General features: G+C 35.1%; 3 protein-coding genes and 1 long non-coding RNA gene across 4 annotated transcripts; 2 read left to right on the top strand and 2 right to left on the bottom strand.

The window, feature by feature from the left end:
• Window positions 1-6043: 6043 nt before the first annotated feature.
• Window positions 6044-10637, bottom strand: LOC132092113 (paired box protein Pax-1-like). The gene is made up of 5 exons (XM_059498200.1): window positions 10482-10637; window positions 8762-9367; window positions 7975-8108; window positions 7245-7428; window positions 6044-6553 (listed from the first exon to the last, which is right to left on the bottom strand). Exons 1-5 carry the CDS (start codon window positions 10489-10491, stop codon window positions 6474-6476), a joined length of 1014 nt encoding a protein of 337 aa, XP_059354183.1. The 5' UTR covers window positions 10492-10637; the 3' UTR covers window positions 6044-6473.
• A 3811-nt stretch (window positions 10638-14448) lies between these two features.
• On the top strand, window positions 14449-15678 carry LOC132092849 (homeobox protein Nkx-2.2-like). Its single transcript, XM_059499281.1, has 2 exons — window positions 14449-14855; window positions 15215-15678. Exons 1-2 carry the CDS (start codon window positions 14576-14578, stop codon window positions 15676-15678), a joined length of 744 nt encoding a protein of 247 aa, XP_059355264.1. The 5' UTR covers window positions 14449-14575.
• A 5056-nt stretch (window positions 15679-20734) lies between these two features.
• LOC132091773 (uncharacterized) lies at window positions 20735-22639 on the bottom strand. Its single transcript, XR_009422126.1, has 2 exons — window positions 21988-22639; window positions 20735-21085 (listed from the first exon to the last, which is right to left on the bottom strand). It is a non-coding gene; the product is annotated as an uncharacterized LOC132091773 (long non-coding RNA).
• A 167-nt stretch (window positions 22640-22806) lies between these two features.
• LOC132091772 (homeobox protein Nkx-2.4-like) lies at window positions 22807-25236 on the top strand. The gene is made up of 2 exons (XM_059497883.1): window positions 22807-23288; window positions 24221-25236. The coding sequence occupies exons 1-2, from the start codon at window positions 22946-22948 to the stop codon at window positions 24796-24798; spliced, it is 921 nt and encodes a 306-aa protein (XP_059353866.1). The 5' UTR covers window positions 22807-22945; the 3' UTR covers window positions 24799-25236.
• The last annotated feature ends 586 nt before the right edge of the window (window positions 25237-25822 follow it).

The following is a 25822-nucleotide window of genomic DNA, read 5'->3' as shown; positions in this document are numbered from 1 at the left end:
TGTATATACAAATTATGTGTTTCTAATAATAATTTACTAATAATACTAGCTATATATATAACTATATATAACTTTATGTACTAAAATAACTAGAACGATTTTCTTTATTTAAATTAGACATTTAAAAAAATAAACACATTCAAAATTACTAAAACCTTAACTGAAATTAAAATGAAAACATAAAATATGTAAATATAAAAACTATAATATTAATCTATAGTAAACTTCAATAACATCTCATTTATATAAAACAATATTAATATTTGTGTGTGGGTGTGTGTAGAAAAATCACCAACAATTGTCCATTGATTAACATGATTAACACTATAATTTATATATATTTGCATAATATATTACAAAATGTTTGTAATGCAGAAATATGTAATCTTTCTTCTACATTTTCTTATTTTTACATCTCGACATCTGGATTATGACAGAGCTCATTATGGAGAAACACTGGCATAACGCTGTAGTGTTTCGCATCTGTTTTTTGCATTGCCTACAGATGAGGAAGCTGTTAACATTGGGAGCAGTGCATTATGGGACACAGTGAAGCCATATATGGTGGGTTGATGTTCAGACGGGAGGATTTTTGTACTTCAGTTACTTGAGAGCACTAAACGTACAGAATGTTTGGCTTTTGCTAGATCAGAAAATTAAACAGTTTTAAACAAGCTTTACATTTCCAGCATTTTCTGAACAATTTAGATGCTCTTTTTTGAGGAAATTCCAGTTTATATCATGCAAATATTCTAAGCACCATCATGCAGCTTTTGCAAGCAGCCTGGCTCGAACACAAACCACAACTAAAACAAATTCAACCTCTACTCTTTCTTCTGAAGCTTAATGTAACCTCATAAAACCCTGGGCAATAATTCATATTTTTTTGTATGTCGGGCTTCTTAAAGGTCAGTTAGTCCAGTCATCTTTCAAAGCCATGCCTCCATACCACCCAAACAAACACAACATTTCTGAGCATGTATCAGAACCACTGGTGACCGCAGCAGCTGTAAGAGTAAACAGAGAGTGTATAGAAGACACTGGGTTTGAAGACCAAGACGGGCTAAACAACAGAAATAGATATGCAACACACACACACACACACAAGTGAGTGCTCGACAAACAGAGTAACCCTAAACTGCTGAGCATCCATTAGCTCATTTCCCATGAAGCTCCACATCAGGATGTGTTTTATGAATGAATGGGGAAGTAACACACCAGTGTTTCAGCTCACATTTCAATGTCCAAATGCAAGTCACTAATGTACATCACTTCAGATATAAATGTCTGCTAAATGCATGTAAATTAAAAGCAAACACTTATGATTTTGGATTAGACAAAATGTAATGATGTAATGCAATTTTAAATGATTTTAAAAGAATGATTCATTTGCAAACCAGACATCACCTTGACAAATTAATTTCATACATCCAAATCAAATGTTTTTTATAATTTTTTTATTGGACTTCATATATATATATATATATATATATGTGTGTGTGTGTATGTTTGTGTGTGTGTGTGTGCATGTGTGTATACTTTTTTATTATTATAAAAATGCATTGGACATCTAGTGGCTGTGACAAAATTTTTTAATGCAAAATGGAATGCTTTTATATATATATTTTTAAATCAAACTTTTAAAAGAATAGTATTCTCATGAACTTTGGAGGCACATTTTATGAACATTTTTTTTATTATTATTATTAAAAATAAAATTAATTGCATTTTATGCATTAGACATCAAGTGGCTGCATGTGACAAAATTGTTTGTCATACAAAATAAATAAAAAATATTTAAAATCAATCAAACAAAAAATATTATAATGAACCTCATAGCCCCAATAATTTAGTTTTAGTTTTATATATATATATATATATATATATATATATATATATATATATATATAATAAACATATACAACAATTAAAAAATTATTTCAATAGTTTTTTTTTTTTTTTTTTTTTGTGAAGAATATTTCAGCTTACATTTCGTGTAAAAAAATATCCATATTCTGCATCTGCCAAATGCATAAAGTGATTTTTGTTTTTTTTGCAAATGTCTACAATGGCCAACATACCATACAAAACACATTGTGGTAAACACAAAACATGTTCATCCACATTGCCAGTAAACCTGTAATTAACAGGACATTTTTTTAATTTTACTTGATTGTTTTTGAAGATGAAGGCTTGTCATGCAACAACCTTGCCAAGTTGAACTGGCGTCAAAGTACTGCATCGTTTGATTGGACATGAAACTTTTGACGTCAGCAGTGACAAAAGATGCGGGAAGTGTTTCCTCCTCCCTTTTAAAATTTGATAAGCCTATTTATTATTTTATCCAATGCACAATTATACAGCAACTCATCAGTTGGTCTATGAGATACACACTTGAGGCCTTGTGTCATTGTTGAGGATTGACTAAGACCCTTTGAGTTACTCTGAAACCAAAACTGTGTGTATTTTGTCATTTTGTTTGTGTTTTATGTAGTTTTATTTGAATAGATGTGCGTGTGGTGTTGAATGTGTGTGGTGCTTTTGAATGAGCGTGTGATATCTAGTCCTACACATAAGACAGCAGTAAGGCAGGAGACTTCAGGCTGTGGTTTCACGCTCTGACTGTATAGTGCATCTCCCGGCGCCTGCTGTCTGCACTGCTCAGAGACATTCAAACCCTGTGGCCTGAAGTAGAGCTGTGTACTGCGTTTAATCACGTTTGACTTGGACAAGATTAATGATGTTTCAAGGTTTCAATCATAACTAACAAAAGTCTAAACTGGTTTTACACAACAAGGCATGTACCATAATACCCCATAATTACCTTCAACCTTTATCGTTTGTCTCTTCTTGTGATGCTGTGAGCGTGCTCACTGAAAATTAGGATTTTATGTAGGATTATGTCTGAGACATGGATACGCTTTTTAAAAGATGTCATGTGATTTTTTACCGGCTCTTTGTTTGCCTGCAAAGTCTTAAAATAACACAATGATATGAGTATCATGATGCTTTAAACTCCTTTGTATACAGTGGGGTCCAAAAGTCTGAGGTGTTATATTTTGTATTTTTTCAAATTTAATACAAACGTTTTCATTACAAATTGTATTATCAGCATTTAATCTATACATAATTATTTAATATAATTTGAAATATATTATAAACATCTTTAGATTAAATTGTATAAATTTTAATTTTTTATAAACATTACACATTTATATATAAATATATATAATTATATTTATTATAAGTGGCATGTAGTTTTCATATATAATACATAAAAATATAATATATTTTATTTGATAAAATATGTTATCATTTTGTTTAACTCTCTTTTAACAAAATTATTTGAGTAAAAGAATTTCATATTTTCATGACAAATTATTATTACCAGTGATATTTAATTATCAACTAAAGGTTTTTTTATTATGGAAAATAAATTGAGAAAAATGTATATATATATATATATATATATATATATATATATACAGTACAGACCAAAAGTTTGGACACACCTTCTCATTCAAAGAGTTTTCTTTATTTTCATGACTATGAAAATTTTAGATTCACACTGAAGGCATCAAGGGCTATTTGAGCAAGAAGGAGAGTGATGGGGTGATGACCTGGCCTCCACAGTCACCGGACCTGAACCCAATCCATATGGTTTAGGGGTGAGCTGGACCGCAGACAGAAGGCAAAAGGGCCAACAAGTGCTAAGCATCTCTCGGGGAACTCCTTCAAGACTGTTGGAAGACCATTTCAGGTGACTACCTCTTGAAGCTCATCAAGAGAAAGCCAAGAGTGTGCAAAGCAGTAATCAAAGCAAAAGGTGGCTACTTTGAAGAACCTACAATATGACATATTTTCATTTGTTTCACACTTTTTTGTTATGTATATAATTCCATACATAATTCCACATGTGTTAATTCATAGTTTTGATGCCTTCAGTATACACGTTTTCATAATAATAATAATAATATTTTTTTTCCATCTCTAAATGAAAAGATTCCAGATTTTTAAATATATGGTTTATATAAAGCTTCATTGCAACACTTTGACTGCAGGGCCATAAACAGTCCACAATATTCAAAAACATTGTTGTAACACAATATAACTTGCAATTTTGCTTATTTGTGCTTATGTGATTGTAAAACCCTTTGGTGCATTGAGCCGAGCCATTATTGAGAGCTACTTAAAGGCTCACGTCACCTCGGCATAGAGTGCTGCACACCCACATTCAGATAGAGATGTTTGCAACTGGACCATGTTACATCTCACGTTACCTGCAGGACATGCCTGAGCTAACACAAGAATTAAGCTTTGAAAAAGTAAGAAAGAAGAAGCTCTAGACGGGACAGATAAGGACCAATAATTCACTCAGATGAGAACATACACATATTCTGCTAAACAAGAGCAGGGTGGCATAAAAAGTTTGCTAGCATGGCAACTGATGCATAAGCTTAGATTTACAAATAGTATAGCTTGTGTTTAAATTGGCAATTAAACTTATGGATAATTTCCGACTCTTTCATATTTAAGTCTGTTTTAGTTTGTTTTATTGAAAACTGGGGTTTATAAACTAAAAACACATGTAGAAGCATTAGGTTGGTCTAATAGGGTGCTTCTACATCTCACCCGATAGGCCAAGACTAAAGGGATAGTTCACCCAAAAATGTAAATTCTGTCATAATTTCCTCACCCCCATGATTTCCCAAACTTACATGAGGTTCTTTATGCTGTTGAACATAATGGAAGATATTTGAAAGAATGTGGTTTAACGAAAAGTTGCTGGTCCCCATTGACTTGGAAAAAAAACATTGAAAGTGAATGGGGACCAGTCAGTGGAGTTACCCATATTCCTCTCTCTCTCTCTCTCTCTCTCTCTCTCTATATATATATATATGTGTGTGTGTGTGTGTGTGTGTGTGTAACATTATTATAATCATACAGCTTGAATGTGAGTAAATGATAACAGAATTTCGATGATAATAGTATTGTCCCTTTATAGCCCGTATATACTTAGAGCGAAAACTATAACTCTGTAGCTTTAATAGACTTGATCTAGCTCCGCCCCTTTACAGCGGAAGTTCAAAGATACTAAAAATACTAAAGATAATGATAGGGAATGTAATGATGCAAGCTAATGATTAGGACACAAGATATGGAAAAATATTTTTGGAATCACTTTCAAACGATTTTTGTCAAACTGATGAACGCTAAAAACAGCTGACAGAAGGCAGAATCCATCCATCCTTAACTAGTGCTGGCATTTAAAGCGGCAGACAACATAACTGTGCATGCGTAATAGGGGTAAACAATAATAAAAATAATAATTCAATAATAATATATATATCTAATAATAATGAACATATCTCAGGATTTTGAAGTGCTGAATTCAGTCTAGCTCAAATGTATAAACCAAAAAAAATCGCTAAACCGTCAAATGTAAAGCCTCACTTTTTAGACTTTGTTACTAGCCTACTATAATTAGGCCTATTTTTATTTGCTAAAAATGAAAATGTGAAGTTATAAATAGGTTAAACTATAGCCTAGGCTACTCCAAATTAATTACATTGCAATAGCCTATCGCTTTAAGGATGTTTTTTCCCCAATATCATTAACAAGGTTAAAATTGTACTGAGCAAATAAAACTGTATTAACTCAACATTTAAGTAACATAAAAAAGTAAAAAAATATATATCCTGTATGGATATGTATCCTAGCTGTTTTACTATTTCTTAAGTCACGTTAAGGCATCTATGATCGCATTACTTTCTTAATTTAGTAATTTTTTATTTTCACTTAATAATATATTTTGACCATAATTTATCGTATAAACTTTTACATTTTAGGTGACACTAACTGACTTGTTGCAACAGTTTGATATGATCGTCTATCTGTTTATTTTTATGGTTGTCCGCAAGCAGATCTTCTGTCACGTGAACAAACATCGACAGCAAAATCCCACATAATCTCTCTGTAAACATGTTATCTGTGACCGTTGAGAAGAAATCAGCCATAAAATTGATGACACGCAAAAAGACAGTTCACTTTTGACATGGCTTTATTAAGCAGAAATGAATTTATAAAAATAGATATGCATGTGTGTATTACTCTATAGGCCATTCAATATCATATAGACACGAAAATGCAATGACATGGACAGTTTCATTTCATTTCCCCTCTAACAATGTTGCTTTGCTCACAAGAAAATATTCCAACAAATTGCAGCCCATTTATAACAACAGCCTGACGCTATATTTATTTGCACCAAAGAACGAGAAAGAAAATCTACTGCAAATATTGCAGAAATCCTCTGTGGTATTTCCACAGCTTCAGATCCCACTTTTTCTTAATGGTGTGAAACATTCAGTTGTGTGTTTTATCTATCCAGAAGTTACTGCTGAGTGAGTCCTTGAAGCTGCTCATGAAGGATGAACAGGTGATTTTTAGTTGTTTCTGGTTTCTCTGTGTTCTTATGACTCTGATGAGAGTCCATGAATGGTGCTCAGACCCTCGTGCTGCTGTTTGCTCAGAGGACTCTTTCTTTCTACAGCTGGAGCCAAAAGAGAGGAGTGTTTATAGCAAACAAGATGTTTGTTAAGTCTATACTTCCTTTACAATGTCAGTGTGACCTACACTGTATTTTTGGGGTACATTTAAGCTACACTGGCAGCAGTGGTACAATGGAAGGCCATGTCATAAAACTTCATTAAAATTGGCCTAAAATATGACGTCAGAGTAACACGTGGAAATAAATTAATGTATGCATTTAGCAGACGCTTTTATCCAAAGCGACTTACATTCAGGCCAACATTTTTTTTACCTAACATGTAATAATGCCAAAAACATGAACTAAATAACATAAAATGCAATATAAAACACTCCATTGCACACAATAAGAATTACATAGTGAAAGACTATTTTTTATTAAATATAAACAAATATGATGGTTTATGCAGGGAATTCGTTTCACTTAAACAAGCTATAAAAATGTAACATTTGATCGAAAACGTGTACATATTGATTTCCTAATAATATATTATTATTTACACTATATTTTACAGCAAAGCCTATAAATTTAAATATATATTACAGTTTACAAAGTAAGTTTTAATGCATAATTATTATATTCTTTTCAATCAAAATGTCCATTTTGTGTATGTTTTTGCAACATTTATTCTACTTCTTTTTATTTTTGTTTTAATTTCATGTAGAGGTTTTCATAATTGAGTGTTCAGTCTTACCTTCTCGGAGCGGGTTTTTGTGCAGGTTCGGGCTCTGTATCATGGTTCCGGTGTTCGGATGGGTGAGACCCGCGCCCTGAGACTGCCAGTGCCCGTAGTTACCCGGATGTCCACCGTAAACACCGTACTGATTAGCGGCGGAGTACGCGCATGCAGGAACATATCCCGATAAATTTGATGAACCCTAAAAATGTAAAAAATAATCTTGATTTTTTTTATATCTGCACCAAAAAGAACGACACCGAATAGCCTAATTCATAAAAACAGAAAATTATATTATGATAAAATGCAAAATGCAATCAAACTAGTGATCCATTTTAACCAGTGATCAATAGAACAACGCAGTATTATTCGATGACACTCAAAAGATCAAATTTGACTAAACTATAGAAATAATGAAAATTAAAAACATTTGCACAGATGTCTTGCACTCAGATATAAATATTATTTATTGGCATTTATGATTGCATATTTAACATCCATTTAACCTTTTTACACAAAACGTTCTTTATAGAGGAAAAAAGGTTCTGCAAATTATTAAAATGTTCTGCATACTAAGCAAAACGGTTCTGAAAGATTCTTTGTGGAACCTTTAGCAAACTTCTGCGAAAACATGGAAAGTTTATTTTAAAGAACGCTTCTTTATATTGTGCATAAAATTGGAAATTAAGCATGCACACGTAAATTATGCATATTCTAAAATAAGTAAACCAATAAAATAAAAGTGCACCTGTGTGTACTTGATGTCACTTTCTATTGGGGGTTTGTCGATCCCGGTGACTCCGTGAACGGAAGGAAATGAAGGTCTGTTAACGCCCGTCCAGTCCTCCATTTTGGGCTGGTAACTCTCTGTTCCGGCAAGAGCTGTTAAAATATATATAATTAAAATAAAGCTGCTGCACGTTAACAACAGCAACAAATAGCATTGTAATAAAATATTATGATTTCAATATACGCGCTAATCTTGGATTAAAACCATAAAGAACTGAACTTCAAATTGGCTCAGTCTGAAAATAATCGTGCTTCCTATGCAAACAACATTGATCACATTTAGAAACAGAAACTACAAATGCATGATCAGACTCTTGTGAGAGAGTTGGAATTTTTTAGCTTATGAAATTAAATTAGATTCCCACAGTGATACCTGGTGCCATAAGAAAACGTTTTCTTTTTATTATCTGCAATCATGCTTTAAAAGCTGATCTGAAGAACCAAAAATAAAAAAGAAGAAGAAAAAAAGAAACATCAATAGCTAACTTTTTAATCTCCAGACAGCAGAATACATCGAGAATGCAGAAGCAATGCAACACTAATAATCCAGATAGACCTATTCCCCAAACACCTCATGCATCTTCTCCATTTCAATTTCTCCAATATTGGAACTTTTGGTGACAAACTGGTAAGACACAAAAATTATAGTATCTGATAAATGAATAACATTTCCATTAATCGTTAAAATCGCACAAAGCCAGCATCATAAGTGGCTCCGAATAGAAGGCCTATAGAAGGTGGATTACCTGCGGGGTCCATAAAAGCTCTTATTCCTAATATGTTGCTGACGGTGTGAACGGAGGGCCAGGCCCGGGACAGGCTGACAGACACAGCCGGAGGATTGCACAGTTTGGAGCCAGTCGGGGACATGGCGTTCGGGTAGGAGTAAGGATACACGGGATTATAGGAGATCTGCGGCGGAGAGGGTTTGCTGTCGTACTGACTCGGCTGAGACAGGTTCCCAATCTTGTTTCTTAGAATGCGACTGATGGAGCTCACGGACGGAACGTTGTATTTGTCACACACTCCGTCGGCCAGCAGTCTGTCGCGTATTTCCCAAGCGAATATTCCAGGATCGCCCTGTTTGTAATCCCTTATGCTCCTCACCACGTTTGGCGTCGTGACCCGGGGTTTACTCCCACCGATAGCACCGGGTAAAATGGAGCCGGTCTCGTTGTATCTGGCCAGAATCTTGCTCACACAGCCATGAGAGACCCGGAGCTGTCGACTTATGTCGCAAGGCCTGATTCCGAGCTGCGCCAGTTCGACGATCCGGACCCGGATCGCGTTAGGAAGAGGCCGACCGTTGACAAACACCCCGCCGAGCTGATTCACCTCCCCGTACGTCTGATCTGCAACAAACAAACACCGTTTATTCAACAGATTCTATTTCTAACCAATACAGACTAGTCGTACCATCATTTTAGTAGCTATACTGTTTTTTTTGCACTATTGAGGCTGTTATGTAAATTAAATCTACACTCAAAATAATAAGATAACAAATAATCTTTTAATTAGCCTGTCTATATTATTGTGAACTAATTTAGTGGTTGCTTTAAAACTAAAGGGGTTTTCTGGCCTTTATTATTTTGTGTAACAAAAACTAATGACAAATGCAGACCAAAAATGTTTGTGTGTGTGTGTGTGTGTGTATATATATATATATATATATATATATATATATATATATATATATATATATATATTAGATAATTTGTAGATATAAAAACCCCATCAATATTTATTTTTAAGAATGAAAGCGCATGCACTGTCAGAAATAGTGGTAGCAGTCCATTTCTGTCCCCCAATGTACAATCTGCACTAACGTACCACATAGGGCTTATGATTGGACCTCAAGGTAAATTTTTGAGGGTCAAAAAGGTACATATATGTTCCCAAGCCTATGCCAAGGGTACAAAAGCTGTAACCTTGAGGGTACAGCCCCAGTGACAAGCCATTGTACCCATAAAGGTACAATTCTGTACTTTATTTTCTGAGAGTGTGGTTGTAAAGTATGCTACATTTTTATTAATGTATGTTTGAGCTATAGGGTTAGGGTTAAACTCTATCAATATATTGATGCCTAAAAAGTTCGACTAGCCTAGGCTATATGATTTGTGCCATTTTTTGCTCTAAGAATCCGGAGACACACAATATTTACACACATTTCATAATTGTAGAAGAAAGATGCATCGTAGGCCTACTCTCTTAAAAAAAACTAAGAAAACTAAAATATATATATTTAGTGAACAGTTCTTAAAAGAAGCATTTTTTTCTGTGCAGAACATCTAAAGATCTTTTTTCAACAATAATGAAGCTTTTGTGGAACGTACATTCCATGGCTGTTAAAAATTATGGAACCATCTATAAAAAAGCCTTCATTTTAAGAGTTATGATTAGGCTATTCATTTGATTTTTTTTATAAACTAGCTATAGACTAGTTCTAACAGATCAAGAGGAACTTACCCATTTGCATCGTGATATTTCCCTACAGTGGTTGTGCTCCTTTATCCTTTAACTGTGCTGCTGTTAGTCCTGTGCAGCATTGGAGAGGTTACACTAATCTATGATCCACAAGTAAAACTCCGGACGTCCAGCAAACTGGCTCGTGCGCTCAATTTGACGCGTCACAGGCCTCGATCACACTAGACAGCTCGTGACTCCGCCCCGATCCTCCTGATCTGCCCCAGCAAGGATATACTTCAAAATGTAGTCTACTTTCCCTGCCATTTTTGGAGTGCATTCATGCAAACTCTTAAATGAAAATAAGGTATTTGAATAGCCTATATTTACATCTGGAAATGAAAGTCGGAATTCATCTCTGTAAAGCATGTATTTCGGCAGTCATTTATTCCTTAATGTCCACACTTTAGTAGCCTAATGTAATAATATGCATGCAGGAAACGCTTTGGAACTACATTATCCTGACGATCTCAATGTTAAACTCCAATTACAGTATAATATAGTAAAAGTATAGTATTATTACATAAAATATAATAGGCTATAGTTATATAAAACAAAGAAAATACAATAATTATAATGACAATTCTATTATATTTAAATTGCATTTTAAATAAATTATATTTTAATTAAAATATAACTGTATAAAATATAATAAGGCTATACCAAATTGTTAAGAGTTTTGTGGACCCATAATATTAGAAAAATGTTAAACTTTTTAGTTGCATAAGCATCTTAAAATTGAAAGAGAAAAAGTAAACAGTGGTTCCAAAATTACAACCTGCTACTATACAAGGTCTTTGCGCCTTTTCCACTGCTTTTAACTTAATCACCAAAGTTACAACTCTAAAAAAAACTAATAGCTAAACAATCAAATGGAATGGCAGGTTACAGATATTGCTATTAATGTAAGGACAGTGAAAAGAAACGAAGATCATATAAATGTTATTTGCAATCAAATTTAACTGCTGCATAACTATCACGAAGCAGTGGGAATTTAGTCTCAATTTAACGAAATCAACTCGAGGAGAAAAAGTATTGCAGCACCGCCATCTAATGGTGCATTTAGAAATCACAAGCATCAAGTGAAATGCGTATCTAAAACACAATATATATATATATACACCTTCTAGCACTAGTTTTATTGGCTGTATTTGTTTGCCTTTCGCACAATATAATAAACTCATTGAAATCCTTCTGTAATTTATATTTTATTGATTAAAAATGTAAAAGTTGAATCGGTACATGGACAAAACATGGTTCACATGTAGGCTACAAGACAGGTATAAAGGCTAAATTAAACATCTAGGTCAATAGGGTTGATTTATTCAGATTGATTAAGATTGCTTGATTGAGGAGTAAACACAGCGTATTAAGGACATTTTAAAAAAGGTTGTAGGTGTCATGCTAATAAAAAACTTAATGATTTTGATATAAACGCTTGGTCAAACACACACTCCAAATTCAGATTGTCCGCTAAATAGCAGAGGTACCAAAGTGAAGGTTTTTAAAGAACTCCAAGCTGCCTCATAATTAACACAACCTTTGTAATTTAACCCATTAGTGGGTTGTACATACCAGACTACACCGAAAGAGGGAGATAATGAAAAAGAAAAAGCTTGCATTCCATAAAAGTGTCAAAACAGAACATTTCTGCCAAATTAGACTGTAACTGTAAGATACTAAGAAATCCTATATGTTATCAGTTTGTGGGAAACATTATCAAAACATACACATATTTTTATTCATATTCTTGTCACTTAAAAGACAAAAACAAAAAATGACATTTCAAAACACAAAGAGGACTAGAATTACAAAATGGGTCTTGTGTAGGTGCATTAGAAATGCATTGTTTAACCCAAGTTATAGTTAAATCAAGTTCTAGTAGTGTCTTGATGCTATTGAGCAGACTAGGACAGTAAGATGACTATCTAGACAAATTTATTAGGGTATTACCAACAGCAAAAATAAAAAGCCTAATCAAAAGATAAAAAAGGTCAAAAAGCTTCAAAAAGCAAAGTATCAAAAAGTTTGTTGGATATACAGTAAATAGATTACACATACAATCTAAAACGGTTTTACATGTACAGTCTGATGCCATAGAAGAATAAATTCTCTTCTAAAATTTCTATTTTTTATCCTTAAACCTTCTGTGTAATTAAAAGAACAACAGTGACCTCTCAAACATATTAAAACAATGCTACAGAAATGTTGTTATCATTATATTCCGTCACTAGATGGCGCTCTTACACAAAACAACGCTACATGAAGCACGCGCGCACACAAAACTGCTTAGATATCTCCTGCTGCGCTGTATGTCTTAGATTCAATATTTTTGTCAACTGTTTTCTTTCAATTAGCCTATAGGCTTTGTTTTTTCATTTTGGAGCTGACTGATAGTAGGCACCTTGATCTAGAGCAGGTCCAATAAATACATAAATACTTTGGGCACTGAATATGAATATATTGAATATAAATATATTGCATCTATATATTTCAGCTGTTTGACGCTCATATATACATAACACAAAACTTCCTTTAAAACCTCCTTGAGATTTGTTCCATGATTTCTTGAGCTTGATCGGTGTACATTATGCATAAAAGCTTTCAAGTAACTTCAGTCTCGCTGTAGCCTGTTATTCATTACAGCATTAAGACGTCTTTTTTGACCGCAGGAAATTATATCTAAAGTAGACTAAAGGAGAAAACTCCAAAATATTTCGCTATGAATGTCTACTTTGGTTTTTATAAGGCAGTCAAAGCTCCAAACATGAATGAAGGAATCGTTCTTTGAGGCCAGTTGAATGCCATGACAACAAGGAGCGCGCTCGCTTTTATTCGACCAGTTTGGGTGTATTGTGCGAGGGCGTCAATCAACCATTATTTCTGCGCCCCAAATAAATGCAAACCCTGATCTAGCACAAAAACTTCCCAGAGGGAGCCTTTCATTAGTCTATTGACCAGAGCTTAGTTGGTTTGTAGATGTGTTTGCACAGTCCGACCACCCATGACGCACACAGAGCCCACTGAACATTCACATCACAGATACTGTCAGAAAGAGACTCCCAAATCATTTCAGATGATAGAAATTATACTGAATAAATAAATAAATGAGGCGTTCATGGTTGCATATAAAGCACAAAATAAAGTTATCCTAAAATATGCACCAAAAATATACAAAGTTCTAATTAAAGAAAATAACGAAAACAAATAAAAAGTAGCCAAAAACGCTTTTAAAAGGAAATTTGATCAAACAAAAATAAGAAAATTAATTGCAAATAAAATAGTGGATCAACTCAGGTCAATTGAGACACTTTTTGCCATTGAGATGACTCGCAAAAATGTCCCAGTTAACCTGAATTTACCCTAAAATACTCCCTACTTAACATAAAATAAATGCATTGGGTTTTGATCATATTAAAACAAGTGAAGTATGTCGACTTAGCGCGCAGTGCTTCAGCCATCAGTTTCAAACATCTGAATGCATCATTAACTAAAAGCTTTTAAGCACCACACTAAGTATCAATGACCTACAGCATGTAGGCAGTACGAAATCTGAAGGATGTCAGTAACAGGATTCTGCTCTTGTCGTCAAATATGGGTCGGTTTGCTTGATGAATTTAGCACTTGACTTAAGCTCTAAGCAAAATATTGACCCAAAAGGTTTCCATAATTTGCGCACTTGCCATTTAAAAGAACCCATTTTTCATCACGGACAGCTCATCACCCATAACATACAACGTTTCCGACCTAACGGGGGTTGTAAATGTAAAATGCGTGCGTTTTTAAAGATAATTATAACGGAGGGTTCCCATTTGCGCCACGTACGCTTCTGACATGTAAATGAGTTCGGGTGATTTCTCTCCCCCCTTTTTAGTGTTTTATGCGTGTCACCTCATCCCACTCATGCATTTCTGATGTTCCGCCGTTAGAAGCTCAACTCACTATTTCACGCCCGCAGAAAGTGCTCGATCGCCAAGGCCTTTTTTGACGTTTTTTTTTTGCAGGTCCGAAACTCATCTGAGACCTTGAATGAGCCAGACTAATAGGATTGGCTTGGTAAAGCACTGTAGCATCCGAGGAGCATCTGTGATCCGTGTATGTGTGTGTGCTGTCTAATCCATCTTCATACACAACTTACCACAACGCTTTTGAAGAAATTCCACTCTCACGGTATATTGGTTTGGAAAATGTCCCTAAAGAATTCCAGGTCAGGATTTTCTGTCCGCGATATTTTAGACCTCCCGGACACGAACGATGAAGGATCGGTGACTGAAGACACTGAGGATGAGGCGGATGAAGGGCTTTCTGGAAATCAGCAGCGCGCGTCCTCCGGGGATGCGCTTTGGCTCGGATCTCCATGTGGCCACAAATATACATGTACGGTTATGCGCTTTAATTATTTAAATAAAGGCTAACAGTTGGTGTATTGATATTTTTATATCTTAAAAACCTTTTTAAACATTCGAACCAAATAAAACAATAAAAAGTGCAACAACAAAAAAAAAATCTACGGAATACGGAATTTTTTAGATTATTGAAATATTCTTCACACTAAAAATACTGAAAAACAGTGAAAAAAATATGGTTCAAGTTTTTTATTCCTGAAAAATTGGTTCTTCCATAGCATACAAAAACTAAATTTTGGAAGCAGCCTATGATGGTCTATTATAAAACTTGGTAATTTATGTCTGATGAATGAATTTACATTAATAATGGCATTGAATTATTTCCAGCAGTGCCATCATCAGCATCTCCAGAGGATTTAACTCCAGAACTGTCCACGGATGAGTTTGTTGATCGGGACAGAGAGAGTTCAGAGGACGCGGGGAGAAAGCGCAAAAGGAGGATCCTGTTTTCAAAGACTCAAACCATTGAATTGGAGAGGTGCTTCAGGCAACAGAGATACTTATCCGCGTCTGAGAGAGAACATCTGGCTAAGATCTTACATTTGACTCCAACGCAAGTGAAGATTTGGTTCCAGAACCATCGGTACAAAGTGAAACGAGCTCGGGCTGAGAAAGGAATGGACCCGTATGTGCTGTCTCCGCGCCGGGTTTCTGTTCCCGTTCTGCTGAGGGACGGAAGAGTGTGCCATGTTCTCAGTCCACCCGACATCACTGCCTTTAATATGAAGCAGTTCCCTCAAATTCAACCCAGTCATAACATCTGCCCCAGGATCATGACACGTCTGCCATCTTGATGAAGAGGTTCACGGAAAGCTTTTACGCAGCAGTACTTTGAAAATAAGAATCTGTTTTCGTCACTCCGTTAAATTTCTACAATGTCGAAATATCTTTTTAATAAGTTTTTAATGTTCTTATGTTTTTTTACCCGTTGATTTATTTTATTTTCGATGAACCTGAAACACAGGGACTTGTTTAAATGCTGTTTGTAGATATATTTATTGATTTTTACAGTGTATTGATGAGTTAAATTTTTTAGCGGTCAGTTTTCGTTAAATTTAGAACGATTACAAGTAGGTAACTGACAGTTTGATAACGTTTAATGCAAAATAATTATTAGAAATAGCATCTGTTTTCTATTTTATTCGTAAACTGAATCTATTCTCACTAACCTGTAATAAACATTTTTCTCCTAAACTTATTAATTTTTGTTTTGTGCTACAAGAATGGTTGAAAGCATTTTCTCTGTAAAAATAAATAAAATAAACCACACACACACACACACACACACACACACACGCGTATATGCACAAGTATAAACAATATTCCTCGTCATTACTTTGCGCTTTTATGTGTTTTTTAGTTAGTTTGCGAGAAAGAAAATGTAGAAACTTTTAAAAGTATTTCTTAGTTTTATAATTCCAGTGGAAAAAAATACTAGAAACTGCACAATAGTTAATTACTCAAATTATTTTAAATGCGTTTGTGTAGCTTATTTTCCAGACTCCTTAAAAAACTTTGAACAAAGATAGCCCTGGAGCTGGAGCTGTTTCACACGTTTCTGGATGTTTTGAGTTTTCATAGCGCATTTAAGTCGCTTCAAAAAAAAAAAAAAAAAAAACGAATGAAAACTTAATAAACTGAGGTCACCTAAAGTCACCATAGCCATAATCTACGAACTGGCAAACTGGTAAATGTGCCTGTTAAGAGACGCACGCGCACTGCGTTCTCTTTACTGACCACTTGGTGGTAGCATTGTATTCTATAATGACTTAAACGAGAAACTGTTTTGCAGTTATTTGTGGCTCAGGCCTAGACATTAATGTGAGAAACCACTAGATTAAATACAAGATCTGCTTATAATACAGTTTCTCCATGAACAATTTCTCCCCAAACCAGACCTAATTCTTTTTAGTTCAGCTCAGGCTAACAGAAATTTAAACAGCAATTAGGCCTACTCCTTACATGCACTTATCGTAATCATATAATGCGTTCGATCATGCAAAACTTTCAAAAAACGACCTTACAGCCAAAAGCAGAATCGAATTACACCCCAGCATATATTAAAAGATGAATCCACTAAGAAGTCCACATGAATGCACAAGCACAAGATCAAAGTTACCCTTCTGGACTAATTTACGAAATGGACAGGTCTATTTTAAATAGAGATAATAAATTTGATAACATTTTAAAAATCTTTAACTGAACAGCAAGTAATATAAAGTAGAATTCAAAGATGACTTCAGCAAAGTTTCTATGTTAAAATGTTTATATATATATATATATATTTAATTTAGGCTACACCTTTGATTTCAAAGTTTGCATACCATAATTATCCCATTAATGTCTGACATTTGTGTCAGTTAATCTCTTCATGAAAACCACGTTCTTGATCATTTTCACCTTGCCCTCACAAACAATTCCTCATTTAGATTTGATTTGGTTTTAAAGCGCTCATTAGGCCTATAGTGGGAGGATATGCCGTCTAGGACTAGGTGACGCCTAAACGACGTTAGCAACTTTATACAGCTGCTTTGAAAGTAATTGGAATGCTGAACGTTCTAAACGTTCTATCTTCTGTGGCCTGGAGGTGGCGGCATTCCAGAAGAGGAGACCATCAGTTTTGTGTGTTTGTGTTCATCCTAACGGAGAACACGTGCAAATATACACTTTGAAACGTTAAATCAATTTTAATCACTTTACAACATTCCAAACATCCGTTCAGGCGTGTAGAAGACTCTCTTCCATCTTAAATTGGTCTTTTTAGTTGCTGTTTAATCACAGGGTACAAGGTTCTTAATATGCATTAATGGTTCCCTGAAGATTCCATCGAACCTTTCCATTGCACAAAAGGTTTTTGATTATTCAAATATTCTTCACACTAAGAAAAAAAAATGTTATTTTAAGAACTGTTCACTAAAATGTTCTTTGGGAAACCAACAATGGTTCTTCTATGGTACAGCTAGCTATACGTAAAACCCCTTTTGGAAGCTTTACTTTGATTTTCTGTTGATCTGCTGAACATCACCTCATTCAGACCCTGGCCTTAAACTCAGACCTCGCATGAGATGTTTTTGGCTGCTGCCTCTTTCTGAGTCATGTGTTTTGAAGTGCTGGCAGTGAGAGAGATGTGGTGATTTAGCTGATCCAGAACTTCTCTTTGTGTGGTTGTGTTTGCTGAACCTGAACATCTCCAGGTAAAGCCAGATGTCATTCGGTTGTGCGTGGACGTACCTGAGTGCTCTAAGCTTTCTCGAGGGCTCTTCTGTAGACCAACATCTTCACAAAGCATCTGCTTGCTTCAGCAAATATCAAGGAAGAAGCAAATGTCACTTCGTCCTGACTTCCTTCATTGTAGTGGAGATACATTAACAAAACATCCATTTACAACAAAAACCAACATCAACATATGACCTCTGCTGTAATTAAATTTAATTATTATAGTGAAATAAACGTTTGCTATCTATCTATCTATCTATCTATCTATCTATCTATCTATCTATCTATCTCTACATTATTTGTATAATGTTAATTATAAATGACTAAAGTTTAAACCAAACCAAATTCAACCTAAAAGGCAAACTTATATTAAAAAAAAAAAAAAAAAGAAACTCCATGCAGTGACTGGTTTGATGGGGTGATGTGGGTCAGCTGTGGGGAATCCAGGTGGTCTGAACCGAGTCTTTAAAGTGGGCAAAGTGGGTCTCCTCTTCAAATGCTGCAGGAGCTCAGCTGCCTGGCCTCTTGCTCATATCATCTCTCATTTTAAGAGAGAGAGAGAGATGCTGCTTTAGGGGGAAGAGGAAGGACAAAGAGAGGGAGAGAAGGTGGGTAGGTATGTGAGAAACACCCGATGGAAAGCTCAGCTGAAGAGGGGGAGGAGAGTAGAGGTCAGATGTGAATTCAACTGAGAACATGGCCTAAAAACCCTACACTTTGTGTCGGATATATTTGGTAGAAATGTTTGCATATTTTAATATATATCTTACAAATTAATCTATCTTATTATCTTATAAATTATATTAATATTTTGTAAAATTTCTTGTTCAAATATTTTTTACATTTAAAGACAGATGGTTGGTTAAAATTGTGCAAGATTTCCCTTGAAGCTTTTACTGCAAGTTGGTTTAGTGTCTTATAGTGTCCTTATTTTATAATGTAAAATAAGAGGCGTTATTTCTTGGCAAGTGTAAAAAATATATATATTTTCTTTACACATATGATATGACAATAAATTGCACAACAACATTATAGCGTAATTCACTTAGACACAGTACAATTATTTTACTTGTAAAAAATTATACTGGCTATATATACACATATATATACACACACACACATATATACACACACACACACACACACACACACACACACACACACACACACACATACACACGTATATGTGTGTGTATATATATGTATACATGTATACATGTATATATATATATATATATATATAAACATACGGATATATATACACATATACGTATATACATATATATACACACACTATAATTATCACGTATCACAATTATCACATATGAATTCATCACCACAATCTACGGTTTCTTTATCCATACAATAATACATAAAATTCAGTACAATCTTCTTTTATAAAAAATACTAAAAAATGTCGATATGGTTTAGTGTTCAGAGTTTAGTGTTGCGATGTGCGATGGTCCTGCTACATTCTTCTTGCACAGTATAAGGTAAGGTTTCATGAAATTTTCATTTTTTTAATTCACGTGACGGAAGAATCGCGATTTTTCGTGACTGAAAGCTATGTAATTCATCAAAAACATCATGTTTTGTATTATATTTGATTTAAGCATAAACATGATTTAGCCATAAACATTTTATATTCTCTACTCTGAATGAAACAAAAATAATATACGGACAGAAGATGTGTTTATGTAACATGGGTGTTCGTGTTTTACTTCACAGTCACAGTAAATACTGTGCATTTGTAATAAAAAATAACCAGCCTAATTGTTAAAGATGACATTGGCGACATCGAGATATTCCATAACAGGTTACAGGGGAGAAGATTTGTTATTTGTAAATCTTTATATATATATATATATATATATATATATATATATATATATATATATATTTTTTTTTTTTTTACATATTCTAGCCTATTTAATTCTAGATATGAGTCTATTGCATGTTTTATAGATTCAAGATGTATAATAAATGTAATAAACATGCACTGTGCACATGTACGAGCAAGGAATATAGCTACATTTGAAGTTCTGTAGCAAAATATCATCGATAAGGAACTGTATAAAATTACAGCAGCTCATCTGGTCGTGTAATCCTGTATTTAATTTTCTAAACATCGTGTAAGTGGTTTACGGTCTTTAATATTCCTAGGCTTTTGTTTTTGTAAAGACACGCAGCAAACAGCTCCCATTTAATGTGAACGAACTTTTGTTAACGACCATGCAGGGAAATAAAAAGCAACCCTCTTTAAAAATAACAAGAACATGTTTTAATCGACAACATTCCCAAACTGCAAGTAGTGATAAAATAGAAGTGCTTTAGTGCAATATTTTGTTTCTCCTTCACTTTAAGCAAATTGTAGAAAATGCATGTTTGAAAGATTGTCTCCCAGTTCCATTCATTTATTGTGAAATAATTTGCCATGCTCTCCATCTTATTATTATTTATTTTTATAACGTAGCTAATCGTCGACGAATAGTCGTTTAGAAATAACGAGCCATATTTTGTCTTTTTAGAATTTAATGAGATAGAATCGAGTCTAATAACCGAACTAGGCCTTACAAGTCAAAATCAGGACAAACAAATCTGTTCGCGGGGCTCATAAAGAAATATGTAGAGGCATTAAAACACTTCCAAGGGCTAATTATTTTATTATCATTCATTCAGTCCTTACCTCATTTGAAATCACTGCAGGGAATTCTGCTTAACTTACACATTTTATAAACGCGATGATAAAAATGCAATGACAAACTGAGTATATGCATGTGTTTCCACACAGCCAGAGGCTTTCTGCCTAACTATTAGCATCATTTCAGTCCTTCAATAACATTAATTGCGGGAGGCAGCAGAAGAAAGGTTGTTTAAGTGCTCTGTCACTTGCGTTGGACCTTTCACCTCATCACAGGCTGGAATGCGTCCTCAAGAGCGCCACTGTGCCACATGTACACCTGGAGACTCACCGTGCGCAAGCCTCTGGAGGAGAAAACGAAGGGGATTTAACAAAGAAAAGTCATTTTCTGCTTTCTGGTTTGGACCTCTCAGTCTCAAATATTCAAAAACCGATTAATGTTTTAATGACGCACATAACATTAACCTCGGCTGTGATGAAAAAAGTCATGGTTTATATAGCTATTTTACAGTATAAAAATGAACAAAAACACAACAAACTAAAATAATAGAGTACTAATATAGGCATTACATTCATGTGAGTTTGTTTCTTCCCGTATTTTACGCAATCAGATAAAACCGTTCTTTATTGTTTTGGAAGGTCTGTTAAATTACACAAATCCAGTTTATTTCTAATATCAAACATACCTAAAAATTAAGTCCTTTCAGGTCTGCATGTGTTAAAAAATGTAGTTAACCCATGTTCTTTGGTCTCTAACCTCATTACAGGAGCTGCGCGCCAACCGTTCCTGAACTTTCCAAATGTTTCATGACATTACATGGGCATAATGCAACGGTTTCAGTGGCGTTTTAAACATGCTTTATTTTGCATTCCCACCGTTGTGGTCGAATAAATAAAACCATCTTTTCTGAATCTCGGTTTATTTTTTATCGTGCGTGCTTAATAATGTAGGCAAATAAACAACAGGAATATTCGTTCGTTTACGAAAAAACAAAACAATTTAAGGTTTAATCGTCAACGCTCAATCCTCTTCCACATGGACTTATCTGAATCACAAAACCTGTTACGTAAAGACCTTATAAAAAAAAGATCAGATTTAAATGATCAAGAAAGAATTCCAATGAACGAAATTCTGACGCGCTGCTGGGAAGCATCCAGAGTAAAACAAGCTTTCTTTTGTGTTTTCGTCCAGACCATTTCTGAAACCATTTCTTAAACCATAAACTAGTACATATTGATTGATTACCTGTGTATTTGTGAGCTTTAATTTCGAACCTCTGTCTTTGACTCCTGAGAAATCCAAGGCAATGAATGCAGGAAATGTACGAATATTCAATTTTTAGAAACTTTTCCCATCTCTTTTTTTAGTTGCACGTTCCTCTCTGCGGACTGTGGAGATGGGAACACACGGCTGTTTTGTGGTTGTTGGCCATGCCCTCTGACTTCATATTCCGCAGGGTTAAAGTGTCCTTAATTTGCATACACATTTCTATCCACAAATTTTAAATAAGTTGCATTATCTTGTAACAAAAACGCGTGTATAATTGACTAAACCATTTTTTTTAAAGAATTTTTTTTTAAATGATTTCATACTTGTGTACACATTGAAAAAAATAGTTTATAGGCCTTGTTTAGCTGATCGTTTTTTTTCTCTCGGTTGAATAAGAACACACAATTTTAGTTCATATTGATGATTTGTGCCAAATAAATGTCAAATCCTTGTGATTTTAGCATAGACTTGCCTATCATGCGCATTGCATGTCAAACCGAGCTCTCAAGTTCGTACAAATAGAAATCTCCGATGTTTGGAGGAGAATTCAGATTGTGAGCGCCACTTATCAAAAAGCGAAAGCTTAGATTGATGTAAAAAAGCTGACGCCACTTGGAAGCTCAAAATGATACAAATTTGCGAGCGGAGCCGTTCTGATGGCATTCTTTGCGTATCTTTTGCTCCGTGAGTATTTTCTTCAATTACTAGGATGTCAATGGCTCGTTTTGCTCGTCGCTCCGCCCCCCGAGTTTGTCGTAAACCGGCGGTCTGACGGGGAATAAGGCAGAAATAAGAGCGTCCAGAACTCGCTTGTTTCTCAAGGACGCACACATCACAGAACGCGGTTACGCACGGCGGACACTTGGCGTCTGGCGGTCGCGCGCACATCCACGGGCTTGTGGCAGCTTCAGCAAACTCGCTCGCGGGCTGAACCATGTCCTTCAGCCCCAAAAATTCAACGCCTTTTTCTGTGAGCGATATTTTGAGCCCGATCGAGGAGACCTTCAAGAAGTTTGCAGCCATGGAGAGCAGCGCGTGCCTGGCGTCTCCTCTGTACAGACAGACTCAGGTGTCTCAGGCGAACCTGCAGCAGCACAGCATGAGCCACAACACCTACCACATGCCGCACTCGCAGTTCTCACACAGCACCATGGGAGGATACTGCAACGGCACCATCGGCACCATGGGAGACCTGCCGTCCTATCAGGAGAGCATGAGGAACGGCGCGACGGCCACGGCTTGGTACGGCTCGAACCCGGAGCCCAGATATCCCACAAGTGAGTCAGATGACCAGAATCTTTCATCCCGTGTACCTTAACTGATAAATGTCCATCAGAAATGTCATGTTATTAAGGCTTTTGCCATTTATATATTTTTTTGATCCTCTCGATAAAAAAAATCCATTATTAGCCTGTTACTATTTGTTTACACACTGTCAAGCTGTCATAATATCGAGGCTTATGGAATTTGGTTTATGGAACGTATTTCTTTTTTTAGAATAAATAATGCAAGTCCACTGCCTACAAAAACCTGCACATGAAATATACACATGAAATATTAATATAAATGAATAGGCCGTTAGCTACATAGATAGATAGGACGAAAAATATTTGTAAATAGATTATTTTATTAAAGTACGTACTAAATCGTTTGTCTTTCTGCTTCAGAATTTCACGTTTAATTTAATGTTGCTTGCCTTTTTCTTTCATTGTTTGAGAAATGTATTGCAATTTCTAAGTGAAAATTGTTTCAAAGTAAAGTGATATATCATTTTATTATTTTCTCTATTCGGCTTTGCCTTTGAAATAATTTTTTGTTTAATTCTTATTTTTATTCGATTTCATTTACCATAGGCCTATGAGGACGTTTTGTACTTGCACTTTTTCCTGTAAAAAAATAAATTTATAAACGGCTACAGGCTATACATTTAACAATGAATGTTTATTTTATTTTATATACAATTAGTTAAATGTTTTAGTCATACACTTGAAAAACAACGTTCACCCAGAAATTTCTAGTAAAATTCTCAAACGACCAGTAACATTGAATTAAACATGAAAGATTGAAGAAAGACTGAATTAGCCTATATTTTCCAGTAAAACACACTCCAATCTTTATTTACAACTAGGCTTCCAAACGCCGTTCAAGGTTTCAAATGAAGAGAAACTTAAGGCATCGATGTTAATATTAATTTGCTTGTTCTCTCAAGTCTCCAGGTTTATGGGTCCTTCGGCGGGCATGAACATGGGAACATTACCGGGCATGGATGCAAGTAAATCTATGGTGACTTTACACGCGGCGCCGCGGAGGAAACGGCGCGTGCTCTTCTCTCAAGCGCAGGTGTACGAGCTGGAGCGCCGCTTTAAGCAGCAGAAGTATCTTTCGGCGCCGGAGAGGGAACATTTGGCCAGCATGATTCACCTGACCCCGACGCAAGTCAAGATCTGGTTCCAGAATCACAGATATAAAATGAAACGCCAAGCGAAGGATAAAGCGCCGCAGCAGGACAGCGGAAACCTGTGCGCGCAACAGTCGCCGAGGCGCGTGGCCGTGCCGGTGCTGGTTAAGGACGGTAAACCGTGTCAGAACGGCTCCAGCACGCCGACGTCGGTCCATCAGCAGGTGCAGAGCGTGCTGGGCAGTGAGACATTAGCTTCAGCTGAAGATCTAGAGGAGATGTCGCCCAGTCCTCCTCTGATGAACAGCCTCTCTCAGACTGACGCCGCGCTCATCGAGTACACGAGCAGCATGGTGAGCTCCAACCTTCTTTACGGCAGAACGTGGTGATCTTTCAGCCACACAGACGGGAACGATAACTGAACACCTTTTTTAAAACTCATTTTTTTAAACCGCTCTCGTCTGATGCAGCGGTCCGCAGACCCTCACGTGAATTTTACGGATTGTAACATTAAATCATTATTGACTGAAAATATCTCTTGCGGATGAGGAGGAGTGTGTGATGAAGACTAGTCTAGCGTGATGCCATTAATCCGACATCAGTTTTGTTGCTTTGTAAAATACAAGCTGTAGATGAAGAAATGTTTTGTGTACATATCTAACACTGGACAAAGAATGCTTTCTTGAAGTCTTTTGTAAGTTTAAAAGGAAACAATAAATATGAGTGCCGCAAATATGAAAGAACCATTTGAATTCAGTATTAAATAATTTTTGTTCCTCAAAGTTTGATAGAGCAATCTGAGCAGCAATTATTATGCATTAAAGGTCTAAAAGTACTAGCTTGAGAGAGAGCGAGAAACCTATAGCATTATTGTAATTATAAATTAGACCAAAGAAATCTAAATAGTTTTTTTTTCGAAGTTGCAAATGAAGCAATTTTTTTACTTAAAAATTGCACGTTTAATTCAGTGTTACGTAACGTTTCTTGGTAATTAATTGTGAAATGCTCAGCATTGTAATTGAGTAAAACGCGTGCTAAGAGCTTACCTGGCGATTTAGATAAAATTAGTACATAAACACCGATTTTTTTTTTGCGTATTTTTATTTGCTATAAATGTTGAGCTAAGTTAAATCTATATAGCAAATGAAATGCATTTCTTTATGAAACAATAAGAACGAATCAGTGTTTCCCAAATTATTACATATAATAAATGCATGCATATTGATCTTAATTTTTGAATTGGTCGAGTTTACTTTGATTTAAAAAAAATAATAATTCTAATAGATCAAAACTAATTTTTTTTTTTTAAATAGTAGATTTACTTGTGTTGGTAATTTTCATACATCCCAGTCGACTCTGTATTATTATAGTTTAATCCATTATTTCAAGACAAATTTTAAACAGACTCAAAAT

Source organism: Carassius carassius, chromosome 18, assembly GCF_963082965.1.
Source record: "Carassius carassius chromosome 18, fCarCar2.1, whole genome shotgun sequence".
NCBI classification, from domain to species: domain Eukaryota; kingdom Metazoa; phylum Chordata; class Actinopteri; order Cypriniformes; family Cyprinidae; genus Carassius; species Carassius carassius.
Note: the sequence above shows the minus strand (reverse complement) of the source record. Positions and strands in the feature narration are given on the sequence as shown.

What these genes read in the sequence shown, in the direction of transcription:
- LOC132091772 (XM_059497883.1), top strand. Translation starts at nt 22,946, where the DNA reads ATGTCCTTCAGCCCCAAAAATTCAACGCCTTTTTCTGTGAGCGATATT. An exon ending in GGAGCCCAGATATCCCACAA is followed by an intron (nt 23,289 to 24,220) that starts GTGAGTCAGATG and finishes TGTTCTCTCAAG; the next exon opens with TCTCCAGGTTTATGGGTCCT.
- LOC132092849 (XM_059499281.1), top strand. Translation starts at nt 14,576, where the DNA reads ATGTGTGTGTGCTGTCTAATCCATCTTCATACACAACTTACCACAACG. An exon ending in ATGTGGCCACAAATATACAT is followed by an intron (nt 14,856 to 15,214) that starts GTACGGTTATGC and finishes TATTTCCAGCAG; the next exon opens with TGCCATCATCAGCATCTCCA.
- LOC132092113 (XM_059498200.1), bottom strand. An exon ending in AGCTTTTATGGACCCCGCAG is followed by an intron (nt 8,109 to 8,761) that starts GTAATCCACCTT and finishes ATATTTTAACAG; the next exon opens with CTCTTGCCGGAACAGAGAGT. An exon ending in GTGACATCAAGTACACACAG is followed by an intron (nt 7,429 to 7,974) that starts GTGCACTTTTAT and finishes TTACATTTTTAG; the next exon opens with GGTTCATCAAATTTATCGGG.